Genomic DNA, 20,139 nt, shown 5'->3' with positions numbered 1-20,139 from the left:
TGATAGAGTGGGGTTCATCCCAGGAGCACAAGGATGGATCAACATATGCAAATTAATCAATGTGATACACCACAAAAACAAAATAAAGGATAAAATTCATATGATTATATCAATAGATGCAGAAAAAGCATTTGACAAGATACAACATCACTCATGATTAAAACAAGTAATAAAATAGGCATAAAAGGAAAGTACCTCAATATAATAAAGGCCATATATGACAAACTCTCAGTTAAAATCATACCTAATGGTGAAACACTGAAAGCTTTTCCTCTAAAATCAGAAACAAGACGGAATTTCCCCATCACCACCGCTATTCAACATAGTATTGCAAGTCCTAGCCAGAGTAATCAGGTAACAGAAATAAACAAAAGGCATCCAAATTGGGAATGAAAAACTTAAATTGTCACTTTTTGCACATGACATGATTCTTTACACAGAAAACCCTAACAACTCCACACACACACAAATTGGAGACAGTAAACAAATACAGTAAAATTGCAGGATATAAAATCAATGTACAAAAATCCATTGCATTCCTATCTACTAACAATGAAATTCCAGAAAAAGAAATGAAAAAAAAAATTCATTTTGTAATTGTAACTAATAAAGTAAAATACCTAGGAATAAATTTAACAAAGGATGTGAAGGACCTATATACCAAAAACTGTAACACATTCATTAAAAGAAATTGAAGAAGACACAAAAAATGGAAAGATATTTCATGTTCATGAATTGGAAGAATCAACATAGTTAAAATGACCATATCACCCAAAGCAATATACAGATTTAATGCAATACCCATTAAAATCCCAATGGCATATTTTAAAGAAATAAAACAAAAAATCATCAGATTTGTATGGAATCACAAAGGACCCCAAACAGCCAAAAGAATCCTAAGAAAAAAATAAGAAGGCTGGTATGACACTACTGACTTCAATTTATACTACAAAGTGACAATAATCAAAACAGCATGGTATTGGCTGCAAAACGAACACATAGACCAATGGAATAGAAGTGGAAACCCAGCAATAAACCCACATATACAATGACAGATAATTTTCGACAAAGGAGCCAAAAGCATACAACGGAGAAAACAAAGCCTCTTTATAAATGGTGCTGGGAAAATTGGAGAGTCATGTGCAAAATAATGAAACCAGACTGCTATCTGTCACCATATACCAAAATTAACTGAAAATCGATCAAAGACCTAAACATAAAACCTGAAACAATAAATTGCATACATACTAAATTTAAGGACCTTGGATTCAGAGATTTTATGAATTTGACCTCAAAGGCAAGAGAAGTAAAAGGAAAAATAAATGAATGAAACTATATCAAACTAAAAACCTGCACAGCAAAAGAAACTATTGACAAAACAAAGAGACAACCAACCAAATGGGAAAAGATATTAGGTTGGTGCAAAAGTAATTGTGATTTAAAAGGTTAAAAATAATTGCAAAAACCACAATTAATTTTGCACCAATCTATTTCAAACAACACCTCTAATAAGGGGCAAATATTCAATATATATATATATATATATATATATATATATATATATATATATATATATATATATATAAACTCGTACAACTCAACAACAACAACAAAAAAAAACAATCCAATTTAAAAAGGGGCAGAGGACCTGAACAGACACTTTTCCCAAAAAGACATACAAACAGCCAACAGATAAATGAAAAACCACTCAACTTCACTAGCTATTAGAGAAATGTAAATCAAAACCACAATGTGATATAACCTTTTACCTGTTAGCATGGCTATTATCAAGACAAATAATAAGTGTTGGAGAGGTTATGGAGAAAAAGGAATCCTCGTACACTGCTGGTAGAAATGTAAATTAGTACAGCCACTATGGAAAATAGTACGGCGGTTCCTCAAAAAATTAAGAATAGAATTACCATAGCACCCAGTAATCCCTTATTTGGTTATCTACACCAAAAATCTGAAAACATTTATCTGTAAAGATATATATACCCCATGTTCATTGCAGCATTAGTCACAGAGGCCAAGACACAGACAACAAAAGTGTCCTTGGATACATGACTGGATAAAGATACATATACACAATGGAATATTACTTGGCCATAAGAAAAGATGAAATACTTCCATTTGCGACAACATGGATGAATCTTGAGATTATCACGCTAAGCAAAATAAATCAGACAGAAGTCGAGAACCATATGACTTCACTCATATGTGGGATATAAAACTGAAAGTAACAAACAAGACAAAAAAATTAAAAAATCATAGATACAGACAACAGTTTAGTGGTTACCAGAGGGTAAGGAGGAAGGGGGAAGGTAGGAGAGGGAAAAAGGGATCAAATATATGGTGAAGGAAGAACTGACTCTGGGTGGCGAACACAATGCAATATATACATCATGTATTATAAAAATATAACTTGAAGTCTATATAATTTTACTAACTGTCACTCCAATAAATTTAATAGATATAAAATAAATAAAAATTAAAATTAAATTTTAAAGAGCGAATGGAAGAAAAAAGTCCTTATTCCGAGAAAGATACCAAGGTCAATGAAAAGGATAATAAATGAATACACAAAGCCAGAGGCTTTATCTGTTAGCTCATGTATCCCATACCCTGGAAGGTGGGTATATATAAGCCCCACTTTAAAAATGAGGGCACCAACTCTCCAAAAGTTGATTTGTCTGAGGTCACAGAGCTAGAACAGTGCAGAGTCAGGGCAAGGATCCCTGTTCATTTGGATTTAGAATCTCTGCCATATCTGTCTCCCCACATCAACCACCTGAAAGGAGAGCCCAAACACCAGTCGCAAGAGAAAGCAGAAATATCAATCTAATCTGATCAATTCAAGCAGAAATATCAATCTAATCTGAATATCAATTCAATCTGATCTAATGAAGAAAGATACCATCACAAACATAGAGAGAAATATAATGTTTCCTTTTATTAAGGGAGGAGAAGGAAACTAATACTGAGTCTCAACCAAGGTGAATGGTCCAATGCCATGATTAATAATCATAACCGATCAGTTATTTATCACAACACTTACTACATGCCAGGTACAGTTCTAAGTTCTTTATACATATTAATCCATTAAATCCTCTTTACCAATTATTTGTTTTAGGGACTCTTATAATGTCTGTCTTAAAGAAGAGGAAACTGAAGTTCAGATAAGCCCCACCAATTTTCCCAAGGTTAAATAACCAGGAAAGGCAAAAGAAAGGTTTAAACCAAAGCATTGGGTCTCCGAGGTCTGTACTCTTCACCTCTCTGTTACACAGCGCAGTCAGTGACCAAATTAGGATATAAACCCACATCTATGTGGTTCCAAAGCTCATGTTCACTCTTCCATGTCATAGGGATTGCAGAGCATATAGACAGAGGCAGAACCATAGAGAAACCTTTCTAGAACCTCTTCACTTCAAGAGAAATACAGGTGTATCTGGCCATTCAATAGGTGTCATTAGCAGAAGTGGGAGACCTGTCACCTAATCCTAAAAACACTAAGTATCTAACTCATAGACACAGACAATAATTTAGTGGTTACCAGAGGGTAAGGGGGTGGGGGGTGGGTGATGAGGGTAAAGGGGATCAAATATATGGTGATGGAAGGAGAACTGACTCTGGGTGGTGAACACACAATGGGATTTATAGAAGATGTAATACAGAATTGTACACCTGAAATCTATGTAAATTTACTAACAATTGTCACCCCAATAAAATTAATTAAAAAAAAACAAAACACTAAGTATCTAAGACCTCTCAGCAGGAGCAGAGTTAAGCTTTTGCCCTTTTCCTGAGTATTAGAGAAAGCATATCTCAACATCTTTCGCACAAAAGAAAGGAGTCAACATAGGATTAAAACGTAACCCTAGTCTGGAGATGGTGAACAAGTTGGAGTAATTAGTCCTAGGCGGCCAGAGTGCATTGAGCACATAGTAAGGTCAACTTTCAAATAGATACCATAAACAGAGGAAGGCTGGGACTAGAAATAGAGTAAACAATATATGTGGGAAAGATAACAGCACAATTAGAAGAAGCAATGATTTTGAACAAAATAGTGGAAGCCTATTGCTGAATAACCATCAGGTAACACCTCCCAGCTAGTCCTCCAGCTGTACTCACTGGTCCTAAGTATATTTATTCTTTGTGTGCCCAGGAAGCAGCCAATATCTGATTTGACAAGTCTAGAGGCTTAGCAGTCCTTTCAGGTGAATAGCGGGCTGGATGAGGTGAATAAAAACAGTGAAGGGAAATCAGTGTTGCCTGTACTAACAGAAACAGAGGGAAAAAAGACTTCCAGTGTGAACAGAATCAAAAACATTGTCCTCTTATTTTATGTCTATGAATTGACTTTATCCCTTTAATTTGGTTGTTTGATTTCTTTAATAAAATGTACTTTGTTTTTTTTAATAAGGCGGCTCTGAGAAATTTAGCTTCCTAAGACTAAACAGACTTAATCATTTGATAACAACAGCTTCTAAAATTACTGTGCTTTTTATTAGCAATTGTTCCAAATTGCATGCACAACCTTAGAAGAAGTATTTAAATCATAATAGGAGTTTCCAAACAATTCATTACCTTAATCACCATAATAATATTCACGTATGGAAGAACCTTTAGTCCTGCTTAATTGTTCAATTAACATTTTTCATATGCTGAAAAACAATAATAGCACTTAACTAATAATATATGTCCTGAAAATGAAATATGATCCAGCTATATTATCAACAAAGCCCAAATTTCTTCACATTCTGCTATAAACCTTGTCAAATTATTTTTAGTGCTGGTAAATCTTCCAAGTTATCAGTGCCAGAACAAAGTAGAAAGGGTTTGCTAAGATGTAAAATAAAGATGCAATACCTCATCTTTTCCTATAAGCAGAGTATTTTCCAAAATTACTCCTGTCTCTGAAACTAGCACTTTGACTCGATATTGGTTAATGATTCCATTTGGTTGCCGTGGTTTCTTCCAAGTAATTCTTATCCGTGTGGCTTCTACTTCTGCAAGTTGTAAATCAAATATTGCACCTGGAACTAAAAATAAAAGTAAAAATAAAAATAAGGAAGGGAAAATACTAAAATACATTTTCGATTTTTAAAAACTTCCCTAAATTCCTAGCTTATGATTTAAGATCTGTAAGAAATTCTATTAGAAATTAACCTAAAACAATTTACTAATTTATTAATAATTAAACATGCATAAGATTCTTTATATACGTGGGTATTTAAAATTAAATTTCTACACATTGCTTTCAAACAAGAAAACAAGAAATAGGATAATGGAATAATTATCCCAAATCAAAATGTCATAACATTTGTTTGAAACAAATTCATTAATAAAAATAACTTCTGAGAGAAAGCTGTTATGGATGATCAATGCCCAGTAGAAATCCCGAAGCCTTTATAAAAATTATAATAGCATATCAAAAAATAATATCTAGAAGACTTTGAATGCAATGAAATTTAATTAGGGAAACTTTAAAATTATTAAATGAGATTGTTTGAAGAGTTGATTAATTTATATCTGCTGATTTTACAAATTAATTATGTGAATCTCAAATTTTAAGTACCCTTATTCTTTGCAGTAAAGAAAAACAGGGACAAATTAACAACTGGTTTAAGATAAAACACCAAGGACTTAAACAAATTCTAGATATAAAGTCACCAAGAGCAACATCTAGGAAACCTCCCAGTGCCCAGGACTAATGGATCAAGAATAAACATGCCCTAGGCTTTTATCCACCTTTTGTTTATAGCTCGGTATGTGATTATGAATAAATAATTCATCCCTTCATCCTCAGTTTCCTTATCTATAAAATGGGTATAGTCATATTGTTCCTATTACTATGCAGGTTACTGTAAAAAACAAACGCTTCAAGAGAATTTATAAAATGTTGGTTAAAGAAAGAAAAATATGACATAAGAATATTGTCCCTTATGGTCAGGATGGTAACACATTAAATTCATTTCTCTAAGTGGATGTATTTCACATTAGTATAGGTTTAGAAAATTCCACTTAGAAGAGAGATACATTAGGGGCATAACATAAACGCATAATGAGCCTGTTGCTTTTTAAGATAACAGAAAGGAATTGAAAATTAATGTACCAATTCCCATATGTAATGTTTATAATTGGTGAAAATAATTATGCTTCAGTTAATCGTGTAGTAAACTGTACAGCGTTTTTAGCCAATAGATTAAGAGCTGTTTTTCCTTTGTTTCTATGAAGTCCCCCCACTTTAAAAGCCCCCTAGATATTGTAAGAACATAAATAGTTCTAAATGTTTTTGAATCGTTAATGGCTGGATGTATGAATAAGTTTTTCTGGCCAAAGAGCACCTTACTCGATTATTGCAGTCAAGATTCTAGTGTCCAATGTGGGTAAATCCTGTGCTCAGAACTGGGAGAGAAACACAACATGGTCATGCACACAGGTAATTGGCTAATTTTCAAATCCTCTTTTCTAAAATCCTTGGTATATCTCTATAGAGAAGAATAACTCTTTATATTGATCGCCCCACAGGAGTTCCAATCTGAAGGGAAAACAGTTTGACTTTTGAAGGAAGGCGGAAAAGAGCTCTAGGCTAGGATTCCACAATTATTGATTCATTCATTCATCGTTCAACAGACTGAGCCCTCATCATATGGTTACTGCTCTTGGCACTTTAGAATAGAGGGAGAAATAAAACAGATAAGGCATTGTGCACAGGCCACCGCTAGTACATTTTTTTTATTTCATTAACATATATTGTCCCTGAGCCTGTGTTTCTATCATCGTGTTTACCAATACACGTTTTTCAAGGGTGGAGGAACTTTCCAATTGATTCTGAAGTATGAAAATAACTTGGTCATTTAAATAGGAATGCTCCCATTCCACCTTTCTTTTACATTTTATTTTGAGGTTGCTATGTAGATGAACCCTTAGCCGGTACTGAATAACATAAATCAGAGAAGAGCTCTGGCATTTTTCTATTTAATTTGAACTCATGTTGAACCTCAACTGAAGAAGCCAATTTAATGACTACATTGATCAGATTAATAGGGCAACTAAACCCTGCCTGCTTAGAAAATAAGTGAAATGATCAGTTTCATTTTATGTAACACATTAATGTAGTAGGATACCCAGAACTATGCAGTACAGCCAAAAAAGACATATATTTTACTGTCTTTTAGCCATCCTTAAGACTATTAGCAGACGGTTTTTTATCTTCTAATTTATGATACACTTTTTATATAACTTAATAAGTATTGCCCCATGACACTAATGCCTAAAATTATGATTCAAGAAAAGAATGTTTCTATATTATCTTAAAAATGTACCCCCAAACTTATATAAGAATAAGTGTAAACCTATCTTTTTTTTCTTATAAAAGAAGAAAAAGCTTAGGGCATAAAGGAAATAGAGTAGACAGTATTGTATCTTATCTTTAGAAAGATACTTGATCTCTTACACCACGCATTCTTATGGGGAAACCAGAGAAGTGTGGATTAGATCAAACTCCTTTAATATTGATACCAAATTAACTAAAGAAAATCAAACACACAGGGCAATTATTCATGGTTCAGCATCACTTCTGAAGGTGTTGTCGACAGGAACTACCTAAAAAATCATTCTCAAGTCAATGTATCTATAAATTATACGAAAAAATGAGAAACAGTGGACATATGATTGGTAAAAAGTATTTCAAATGATTTTAAGTTTTCAAATGAAAAACTATTATTATAGAAAATATAAAATGGAGACAAATGGCACTTGGGTGAAGAAAATACATTAAATTAATTTTTGCCAAAATTGAGCACATGAAACTTCCATCAGAAGTACATTCTGAAAAAAATCTATTGAAAAATAAAAAACATTGAGAATCCTGAAATACACAAAGTTGACAGTCCCTTAGTGATTTCCCTACAAAGATTTTACTATCATTTTCAGAAAGTAGCAAGTTGAAATCACTGAAGACAAAAAGCTTCACTTCTATAGTCTATTTATGGGAAAGTAAACATGGATTTCAATACTTTGTTTGCTTTTAAGAAATGATGCTAAACTCCTTATAGGAAGTATGACACTAGTGACAGAAAAGTTATTAGGGAATATTGAAACAACAAAGTTTACTTAAGGTTTTTTTAGCCCCCATACAAATAAGAAAATGCTGTTGCCTATGTTATATTCCGCAGCAGTGCCTCATTTTGAAATAGGTAACTCTATGACTCTTGTAACATTAGAGATTATTAAATTATGATTTTCCCCCCAAAATCATCTCTTTTTCATACCTATGTAAAAATCTGCTCAGTAAAATATTAAGGGTATGTGGGAATCTTATGAAATATACAGGAGAAGTGCTATAACAAGATGATGTTGATTTTTTTGATTATCAAAGTACACTATGGATCATAACATTCCCAGTGCTAATGAAATCAGCCCCATTGTAAAGTAATAGCACATATTATTTTCTATAAGAGGTCAATTCAACATTTTTCTGTGATATCTGGAGATTTATTAGAACTCCACTTGTTTTAAAAGACATTAATTTAAAAGCATATCCTAATGAATTTTTAAACAGATTATAGTCTACTTTTAAATATGGGGAAGAAAATAGAGCAACCTTAATTAGAATGCAAAGAACCCTGTTATATTAATAAATGAAAAAGAATAATCTAAAATTAAGATACGATTTTCATTGAAAGTATATAGTCCTAATGAGTTATTAGAGTATTCTCATAGAGTTTAAAGACTCCTATATTTCAAAGTTTTAATTAATGAAACCAGGTTTAATTAGCATTGTCAGAAGTAGAAAGTTACATTCACTGCACTTGCCAGAGTGAAACCCTTCCTGGGTCTGACCTATCCCCCAAGAACTCCATAGAGAAAGGTTGCCATGCAGATGTAAGAACCATGCCTGCCCTTAGTGGAGCCCACCAGTTGCTAACTGCCCCTCCTTTGAGCCAATGGTCTACATGTAAGTAGCTCAGGAAGATAGTAAAACAAAGCTCAGGATAAAATTATTTTTCTACTCAAAATAACTTGGTGTAAAAAATGCACATCAACTGTATTGAAATATATATCCTTAAGATCTGACTGATTTTTGTGTGAATAAGAAATGCAGAAATAAAGAAAGGGAAATGAATGTTTAAATAATATCCAAAATAAACAATATGGCAATGCATACAGCAATGTATTATCTATTTCTCTATTTTGTCAAATGCTGTAAGCCAGGAAAGATGACAATGAACAATAATCTTAAATCATGGATTCAGTGTAGGATCACCAAAATTGCTTGACTTGAAAGAAGACAAAAATTCTGAATTTACTTAATTGTATAACATAAAAATAGAAATTAGTTGGTCAACTAGGTTGGTTGAGAAAATGCTACTGTGACCACACTCAAGGACACCAGTCTGATGAGGGTTAGGTCACTCCGCTGTGTTGGACAGCTATCCAAAAATCTGTCTGGCTTTCTTGAAAATGTTTCAGAGCAGTTTTTAGAGATGGGGAGAAATTTAAGATCTAACAGAAAAGACATACAAAGCTAAGATTCTTCCAATAGAAACACAATGGAAAAAATTTAATATGTAAAAAAGGAGAACATTTTGCTTGTGAGTACACGTCTCTTTCTTAATCCATGTATTGAAACTCTGTGCACATTACGATTTTCACTTGAAATTGATATAAAATATAATTTTTAAGTTCTTTCAACAGAAAAATATCAAGGTTTAATTGTTCTTCAAAGGGGAGAAATACAAAATTCCCTAATAGCTGCTGCCCTCTAATGGTCAAATGCTTGAATTGATTTATCTGATGAATGCATGTCCAATCTTTAGTCTATGGGTGCGCAGACTTGTACACACATGTATTTAATTTACCAGTTACTGTACGTTTGCCATCACACAAACGAAGTCTGGAAACTTTTTCAAGTGTTAATGTAGCTGTAAAAGAAATTATTGTATTCTTCTCAATAATTACCATCCCTAAATAGAAATGAAGACATTTACCAAGTTCGGTGTGGGCCACGAAAATAGGTTATGAAATGGTTACGGTTAACATTTTTTAAACACTTCAGTTAGCCTTAAACTGTGATGTTTAATATCTACAAATAAACAGTTTCTTTAGGAGTAAATGTGTTTTAATAATTTCAGTTCTTGCTAGTAAATTTGTACTATGCACCCACCACGGTTCCTTACTTGCTTAGAATACCCTTTTGATAATAAACATATTTTGTAATAGGCATTGGGGATATATAAATTTCTCTGAACATTAGTCTGTGACAAACTGTATATTCTACGTTAAATAATGTGAGTTAAACAATGTCAACTGCGTTTGTCTATGTTAATATTTCTTGAGGTTTTGCCAATATGCACTGTGACTCTCTAACAGGTTTCATACTGCATGTAGTATTTCCTAACCTTCCTTCATCTTTGGTCCCTCTTATTGTGAAGCATGCTACGGGTTTGATGTTCTCAGGAACATATGTTCAGAATGTATTAGGTAGTCATCTGATAAGGAAACAACATGAATTAAGTAAATATAAACCAAATAGCTTCTAATATAATATTTAACCAATGTAATAAAAATAAATGAGCAGAGCAAAAATATCTCGTTAACACGCTAAAGGAGATGTTCTCACCTTCTGGAGGAGTGAATACTGAAATATTTGATTTGGGTCCAATCCCTGCACTGGTTTCAGCCGCAACATACACATCATACATTGTAAATGGCGTGAGGTGAGTGAATGAAAATTTAAGGTCTTTTGTGCTGTTGTCCAAAATCCGACCTGCAAAAAGCAAAAAATACCTGTGGGTTATTTTCTCATCGAGCATTTGATCATCTCACATTTACATACAGAGCAAGGACAGCAACTAAGCATTCACCTATGCACTAATGCTTGTTATTACAATTTTAAAAGTGAATATATTTTAAACATTTAGATTAGTAGTGATTGATGACAATTTAATTAAAACAGCAGAAAGAACATGAAAATCTTCCAGTATTTAAAATGACTTTTATTAAATTATAAAGTCGTGTTCAATTACCATGGTATTTTTTTGACATATTTAAAAGGAATACGTTGGATTTTACCAATGTGAAAACAGTGACAGTATTCTATACTCAAATTTAGTCAATTAAGATGCTAAATATTCTCATTATCCTCTATAAAGGATATATTTAGAAAATATTTCTAGTTTAGCTTCAGAGCAAAATTCCTTAAATAGTCCATCATCAATATTCCTTCAATCCTCAACTTTACTACTGAATAGTTCTTTCACCTTCTTGCTCTAGCTGAAACCTGGCTCTGAGGACACTGCTTCTGTTTCCAATAACTGCAAATCCTCCATAATCTCGATTTCATTTAGGTCTCTCTGACCACTCTTTCCTATCTCCTGTGCGCTTATTTGAGAACGCTGAACCACAACCATTTAAGTCCACTGGGACCTCCAACCCATTGATCTTACCACCTCTTTTAATTCATTTTATTTTGCTTGGTTCCTCACCACTTGATTTCCACTCTTTGTCCATTCTCAATATCACTGTCAATTATATCATTGCCTTACATAAGCCTACAATTGCCTTGCCTTTCTCTTGTTAAAGGGAGCTGAAGAAAAACAAAACCTTCTCTGACTAATATCATTTTATTCATTACCATGTCTTACATGAGCCCTTTGATGGTGCCTGGCGCCTTACTCAACTGTCATAGTCCAATCACTCTACTCTTCTAGATGATTATTTGACATTTTATCTTCCCTCTTCAGACTTCAAAATCTCTCTGTTCCATCATCACTCCCATTTTACAGTCTTGCTTCTCAGTCCATTGAAAAAAATTAAATCAATCAGGAAAGATCTGCTACAGAATCCTATCAACATGATGACCTGTTTACCAGCCTCTGTACCCATATACTCTACAATCTGTTACTCTGCATGAACAATCAGTGTTTTTATCTCAAACCAATCCCTACATTTGAGCAAAAGATCTCACCTTTTGCCTACAAAAAGACAGCTTTCCAGTAAGTCTTGCCTTTCTTTTTTTTTTAATCTTTCTCTTTTTTCTTATAAGAATTTTATTTGTTTTTTTAAATTGAGGTACAATTGAGCTATAACACTATAAAATTACACTAGTTTCAGGAGTACAATGTAATGATTCAGTATTTATATATATTGCAAAACGATCACCACAGGAAGGCTCAGTAGCATCCATCATGATACACAGTAACAAACTTTTTTTTTCTTGTGATGAGAAAAAGCTCTTTCTTATATTATTAATTTTCCCTTTTTTTCTTCATTCACCTCATCCAACAGCATGCATCATTTGTTCCTTATGAAAAGAAACCTGCTAACTCTGCTTATCCCCGTCCCCACTCTGCTTCCTTTCATTGCTTCACTTTGCAGTAAAACTCTAGAGTTGTCTGTTACCCACTGTTCCAACGCTCTTCTCTCAGTCTCTCTTAAATCCACTCCAATTAGTCATTTACCCCCATACTCCATCATAACTGCTCCTGTTGATATCACTAATGCCTTCCATGTTGTTAGATGGAATGGTTACCAAATGCATCTTACTTGTTTTATCAGCCTTACAGATGAAAGAGTACCTTGTCAACATTTTGGAAAATAATACCAGATGGAAAAGGCGTGTCTTGTATTGTTTGTCTCTGTGTATGGGGGAGGGAAGGAAGCTGGGAGAGGGACAAGGACTACCTTTTTTTTTTTAGGACCTGCAAATATTTCAGAATTTTAAGAGTATGAGTTACTTAGGGATAAAAAATAAAGATTACTCTATGATTCATGATAGAATCATATAAATTTCAAAATAAATAATTTGGAACTCCACTTTTTCATTCTTCCAAATAATTGATAATATGTGAGTTTATGTTATTTTATTACTAGTTGAATTTAAATTCTTTCACAGAGCTCAGACTAGGAAAGAATTTTAGATTTTACTTAATTAATTTCCAATAATATAGTATTTGAACCCCTCAAAATATCTCTGATAAGTGCCCACTCCTGTGTGTTCACAAAGATGAAGAACTTGACAATTCATAAAGTTGCCCATATTATTTTTAGAGCACTCTAATTATTAGAAGTGGCTTCCTTTTCCTAAGCAGAAATCTGATTTAATATAACCTAAGTCCATATTTGTAATCAGAATAAGCCAAGGTCCTCTTGTTCAAATATTTGAAGATATGCACCTCTTCTAACACTTCTCATCTCTCATTCTTTCAGCTTTTCCTCATCAAATATAGAACATGGATAGTGTTTTTCCCTCCTTATGCTTGTTTACGGTTTTCAACAAAAATTTTAAAAGCCTCAACTTCCTTATTAATTTTCAATTATTTGCTTAAACTATAGGGCCTTTAAAAAAGTTTCATACTTTTAAAATATCGCTACTAATAACATATTTTATATAATTCTTACTCCAAAAGGCAAACACAAAACCAATTAAGACTTACCTGATGGTCCATGTAATTCCACTCTATAACTAAATTTCCCTGTTACTATAGTTGGTGGGTCACATGAAATTGAAAAGGACTTTCCTGTAATGTTGCCTGTTATACAGTTTTGTGGTGGTCCTTCAGGCACTAAAATGATTATAGGGAGAAAAAAAAGAATAAATACAGGCATATATTTACAATCAAAAAGTACTTTATTATTATAAAATATATGTAATAAAACATAAAGTCAGAAAGAAAATAAAATGGCAAAGGGTTTTTTTAAGTTAGAAAAGGAAAAATAGAGTAAATTGAATAATTTGAATAAAACATGCTGTATTATCAGATGAACTTCTTATTTGCAACAATTGTTCATCTTATTTAATGCTGCATATGACTGCCCAGTGCAAGTTTCATTCCTATATTGTTTGGTGTACAGTTACATTGTCCTGAAACGTTTATGTGTACACATGTATTGCATTCAAGAAGGCCTGGGTATCTGGCTCAATAAATACTCTCCCTCTGGTGGAAACAGGTAAAAGGGTTAAGGAGATAACTCAGTCTTTGGAATCTATTGGCAATGATCTTTACTTTTGGTATCACTACCTGTATTTGGTTCTACAAGAAAATTTATAACCTACCATTAGAAGATTCTAATGTAACATTGGTAACATAAAAAAAAATAGACATTTTAAAATAGTCTATTTTTTCATACATATACCCTTTCATACATATTTTACCCTTTCTTTGAATTGAAGTGAAATATTCCAAATATGTTTTTCAAAACAAATTTCTTGTCCACTAAATTTTACTCTGTGTGACCCTCATGAAATTATTTCCTTTTTATTGAATAGGAATAAGTAAGGAGTAGGGAAGAAGGAAATGCTATGATTCAAAGATTGTTTTTTAAATCAAGGAAAATCTTCAAACACAAATAATGAGATGATAAAAGCTGACAGCTATACCATTAGAAAAAGAAAAATGCTGTGCTTCAATGAAATTACCCTATCAGTGAAAGTTTCCAGTAACCTCAACTGTTACCGATCACAACTGAATGTCTGATACTATATATTTAGTACGGTATTATGTCAGCATCTACATAAATTTACATATGTACATATCCATAACACCATAATTATATACTCTTTGCACATAACTATGTACTCTTTGACTTTAGTAGTAATAACATCTAATTATACTCTTTTCATCCTAACACCCCACCATAAGGAATGTACTATTACAGTCTCCATTTCCTCCATGAGGAAACTGCAGGGCAAAGAGGATACAAATAGGTATATATTTTATCTGATACTGAAATGTTAATCACATGATATTTCTGCTACTTCAGGTGATATCCTCACATTTGGTAACAGCAACATCAGTAAGAGAAGGGTATAGATGATTACAGAAGATGTAGAAGGGCACAGATGATCATGAAAAATTGCTGAGATCACGGAATAATAAAAGCTGATCTTAGAATCATGATTATTAGTTCAAGAATCCTTTCTTTTCAAATCTTTCTCATTTTAGATGCTTATGATAGTATTACAAAAGAAAACTGAAATTGAAGATGCTCTAAATGTGATGCCTAATATCTGTTAGTAGGGGGAAAATGGTTATTGAAAAGGAAGGAATGTTTTAACAAAAAGATCTATATGAAAAGCATGAGAGATTATTTTATAAGTAATTTAACTCTTTTTCTTCCCCACAGCCCCAAAACAAGAAACCATACCTGATTCTGGTGTTCTGACAATTGTACTATCAATATAACCCGCTTCAGTTGTAACAGCGGAAACTTCAAAAAGATATGTCGTATAGGGTCTCAAATGTGTCACTACAAAACTGATAGGCTCCTTCCACACAGAGCTTATCTTACTCCGTGCCAACATGCTCGATGAATACGTGGTGCGTGATGGAGGTGTAACTCTACTAAGCGTTGGAGAAGGGCTGGTAGTACTCCATAAAAAAGATTCATTGTTCTCCTAGGGAACAAAATAAATACCAACAGAAAAAAATGTGTTATATCTTAGTGAACACAAGAAGTGTAATTCATTTCTTTTTCCTTTATATTATAAATATTATTCTTAAATGTGTTTCTATGTGTATGACTGGTTAAGATTTTAACAGATTACGTAACCCACTGAAGTTATGGACAAATTTGCTAGAATTATACTCTTTCACGTCTACAGTTTTAGAGCAGAATATACATATATATATACATGGCATTCTTTACACCATAATCTTTCTGATGAATAGGATTTCAAGTGATTTACAATAAAGGTAAAACTAAAGCAAAATAATTAGTATTTTAAAAATTCATGTTAAAAGTGCAAGAGCCAAAGAGATTAAATATTTTCCAGTTTGTGAAATTTCAAGCACAGGTCGCTTTTCTCCTGTTACTGCCATTCCCCCCCCCCATAAGCATTCAAAAGATAAAGCCAATAGCACGTGTTGTGTATGTTTGTGTATGTACATATGTGTATGTATGTATATATGAGAAACATATCCTAATTTTAAAAAGAAGATTTTGAGACTTGAAGTATTTAAAACAAAAGCAATTTTGTTGGACTGTTTCTTCATCAATATTATCCCTAAGATCACCACAGTTATCGTTGGAAAAGCATAATTACAGTACTACTTCTAGGGATTTCCCATTAATTATGAGAGTTATAATAAATTCTTCACCAAATATATGCACAACAGAAACAATTTATTTCCAAAAACTTGACCTTGACTATTCCCATTCCCTCCCTTCCTAGTACATGTATTTTCCAGTTATAGCCTACACTTTCCTACATCAGGGCTTTACAAAGTACCCTTCACCCAAAATGTCCCCTCACATAATCTCCATCTATCACAAATGCTACTTCTGCCATGAATTGTTTCTAGAGCTCCCTAAACGATTTTAATATCTTACTTTTTGAATTCTCAAACCCTTCTCTTATTCTACCTTGAATATAGCCAGTTGCATATAATGTGATAATATAACCCAATACTATAATCAAATAGCTGTACTTCTGTAAAATATATAGTATCCAGATGCCAGAAACCTCAAGATATAAATTTTTACTTAAAAATTTGGAGGCATAGAAAGTGTTCCATGGTACTTACATTACATTCTGGCAATTTCCCGGTCAAAATGTCCTCTACTCTGATTGAGACATCCTTCACTACTATCCCACTTCTGGCATGTTTGACACTAATCTTGAAGCTGGTAATTTTGCCATTTGGTTGCCGAGGTAAATACCAAATCAGGTTTACTGCTGAATAGTTAAACGCTTCGACCGTGAGATTCACCACTTTTCCTGGAGCTAAATAAATGAGAGAGATTGAAGGGCAGGGAAAAAACTGATATAAAACTTGGAATGCCACTTACATAATTTTGGGATATTACATTTCTCATGTTATATGAAATTAAACACATACAATACATTGGAAAAAAATCTACTTGGGTGACACTTTTCGAAACATATTTAATTTACTTTTGCCTAAAATAAAGTACTAGAAATTAGGTCCATAGAGTTGAGTTTAAAAGTCAAATAAGCTTTACTTGTCAACACATGCATTGATGACCTTTTCCAAATATGTCTGGAAAAAAATTAAATAACAGTTATTTGTGAATATACAAAAAATTTGAAAAACAAATCTCTTCCTAAAATATATTGGAATTCTGTAGATTCCTTAGATAATGAAAAAATGGGAAATTGAAACAATTGCCCAACCATTTGTACAAAAAAGCATATTTCTGCAACATTTAAATTTCTAGTGTCTAACATAAAGTGGATAACATATAATTGATTGTGGTTATTATATTTTGAGTTTCATATACCCTCAAAATTAACTTCCATCAGAATTCATGATACTTTGTTATCAATTATTAATTATCTGCAATAATTATCTGTGTGTTGCTTTAATTGGGATGTAAGAAACATGAGGCTAGAATGAAAGAAAATTATGTCCATTAATTTCCAGGTAAACTATACAAAACTGACAAAGTAGAGTAAATAATCAAGATCCTTTAGAATATTGAACAAACATGACAAGTCATTATTAAAAGAAATCAAAACAAAACAAAATGTGTGGAGTAAAGTATTATAAGTGATAGCAGAGATGCCTAGTATTAACAAATAATGGAGTTTAGGTGTACATTGTAGAGAAGAATGCCAAAATATGATTTCCAAATGAAAGCCATATATATTATAAGAAAGTTAGGTCCTGGGAGAGAGGGCTGTATGTGAATAACATGACTTAAGCAGTAAAAACTAAGAAACTTAGACTGCTGCATTTTAATGGAAAAAAATAAAATTATTTGGGGGTTGATTAATCATTAATAATAGATAAAATAATGGACGGAATTTTTTTTTTTCTCCAAGGGAAACTGATCAATGGAATTAATTAAAGCTTATAATGACAACATAACTGTCTGGTACTAAAGATTCAACACTCAAATTTCTTCTGGCTAGATAAAATACAATAAAGCAAAAGGAAAAAGGTTGCTAAACATATTCCATGGATTTATTAAAATTATAAATTTTATCGTGAACTTTTTAATTGAATATATTTGGCGTATGACACTGAGTAAACTGAAATTGTACAGCGTGTTAATTTGATACATTTATATACTATGTTATTGCTGTTGTAGCAATATTTAGCACCTGTATCACATTACATATTTTTGTCTATATCCATTATCCAGATCTCCATGGCTTATTTACTACCTGCTGCAAGTTTGTACCCTTAACAACATCAGTCTTATTCTCCCACCCTCTTATCCCCTGGTAACCACCATTTTATTCTCTTCATAAATCTTAATCATCCCTTTAAATGTATTTGAGTAAACTATACAAATTTTACAAGTATTCCTGATATATATATATATATATATATATATATATATATATATATATATATATATATATATATATAAACAAATTGCAGATAAGTTGACACATTTCCAAATGTGCCTTAACGGCAGTCATAGGGAACTAACTACTCAGGTGTAGAAAAATTTGAATTTATAAGATAACCAACTTTTTATTAAATTCCAAAGCATGATTTTGAAATATTAAGAAAAGTAGACCAAACACATTAATAGTTTTAACATTACATCTCTTAAATAACATTTAGTGAAATTAATTACATCTGTTAAAATCTTTATTAACTTGCATTAAATTATTTTTGTCTCAGTAAAATGTGTGTTTTCCTTTTTGGACTTCATGTTGTCTGAGGAAAAATTCTGGCTCTTTTCTGTAGTATGCATGTCTTTCCTGTTTTAAGTATTGTAGTTTGTACTTTTGGACTTCTATGTGTCAAAATCCCTTTGCTTCTTGATTTTTATACAGTGAATTTATCCATCTTGATCCAAGTAAAGACTCAGTGCTGAAGTACCAAAAGTTCTGTTTATAAAGCCATTTTATCTTTCAGATAAATATTTTCCAACACTTTGAGGACATATCTAGACATATTTAAATGCATAAATATACAAGTATGTGAAAGTACTACAATTTTCAAAGTGTACGCTCTACAAAGCATACATTTATTGAGCCAGGGGAAAAAAACTGTATAAATCCAATACAGAGACTTCTAAAAGTATTTTCCCGCATTTCTAAGGATCTATCAAGTTGGGAATGAAGATGCAAGAGATATTTCTAATATTGTAAAGCCAAAATAAATTCTTTGTTTACCTAAAATAATGCTGCATGGGAGGTTAAAAAAGTTGAGTTTTTGTGCTTGTGAATGGAATATTAGCTCAGCATGGTATAACTGGTTAACATGTATACTCTTCCTAAGAGTATTTTTATTCATGGGGAAAGAAATGACTTCTTATTCAACAATAATAAATGCAGTTTATTTTTTTCCAGAGAAATCTTCCTTAAATATAGGTTTTATGCAGCAAAAGTTAAAAAGGGGTATTTAGGGGGGAAATTGGAAATCACCAATCTAACAAAATTTAGATTTACATTATATTTTTACCTCTTTACATTTACCTAAACAAGAAAGAAAAGAAAGAAGGTTAGGGTAAGAAGGATTATGTAATTATGCAATTAGCCCAAGAATACACAGCAAATGAGAAACAGTGAGACACCCGTTCCAGGATTATTTTCACTACATCCTACAGTTTCTCTAGTTTCTCTCAATCACAATTTGCCAAGAGAGTTAATATCTCTACAAACTATGTCAGTTTAGCAGAAATATGAAATGTATAAAGCTCAAAAAGAAGATCAGTGTGACTGGACTAGATAGAGGAAGGAGGAATGATCTAAGAGATGAAGTAAGAGAGGGGAAAGAGCTGACAGAGCCCTGCAGACCATGGGGGTGACTGAGGGTCTTATTCTGAATGACATAGGAGCCATGTCTGGAAGAGAGAAGTCACAAGAGTCTGGCTTATGTTTCAAAAGACAATGTGGCCCTTATGGAAAGAGTAAACTGTAGGCACATAAGTTGGAAACAAGAAAAACAAGGAGACTTTCAATTGTTCAGGCAAGAAACAATAATGGATTAGAGTGACTGGCAATAAGGGTGAGATTCAGGATATATTTTGACACAGCTGTCTGGATTTGCTGACATATTAGAGTGCACTGTGAGAGAAAGGAGTCCAGGTGACATTAAGAGTTTTTCTGGAACAATGGAGGTATCTTTAAACTGGTTTGATAATGACTGCATGTTATGGATAATTAATATGATAACCATTAAAACCCATATTTGCAAAAATTTA

General features: G+C 32.5%; 1 protein-coding gene across 1 annotated transcript in view; it reads right to left on the bottom strand.

The window, feature by feature from the left end:
* PTPRQ (protein tyrosine phosphatase receptor type Q) overlaps positions 1–20,139 on the bottom strand; it is a 231,921-nt gene that overhangs the window by 185,323 nt on the left and 26,459 nt on the right. The window contains exons 10-14 of the mRNA XM_081058782.1: positions 16,536–16,735; positions 15,157–15,406; positions 13,446–13,574; positions 10,631–10,777; positions 4,873–5,045 (exon numbers count right to left, since the gene is read on the bottom strand). Of these exons, the coding sequence (XP_080914908.1) occupies positions 4,873–5,045; positions 10,631–10,777; positions 13,446–13,574; positions 15,157–15,406; positions 16,536–16,735 (899 nt within the window). The remainder of the gene's footprint in view (positions 1–4,872; positions 5,046–10,630; positions 10,778–13,445; positions 13,575–15,156; positions 15,407–16,535; positions 16,736–20,139) is intronic.

Source organism: Rhinolophus hipposideros (genome assembly GCF_964194185.1).
Source record: "Rhinolophus hipposideros genome assembly, chromosome: 9".
In the NCBI taxonomy this organism is placed as follows: Eukaryota; Metazoa; Chordata; class Mammalia; order Chiroptera; family Rhinolophidae; genus Rhinolophus; species Rhinolophus hipposideros.
The sequence above is the reverse complement of the archived record's forward strand: the minus strand, read 5'-3'. Positions and strand labels throughout refer to the sequence as shown.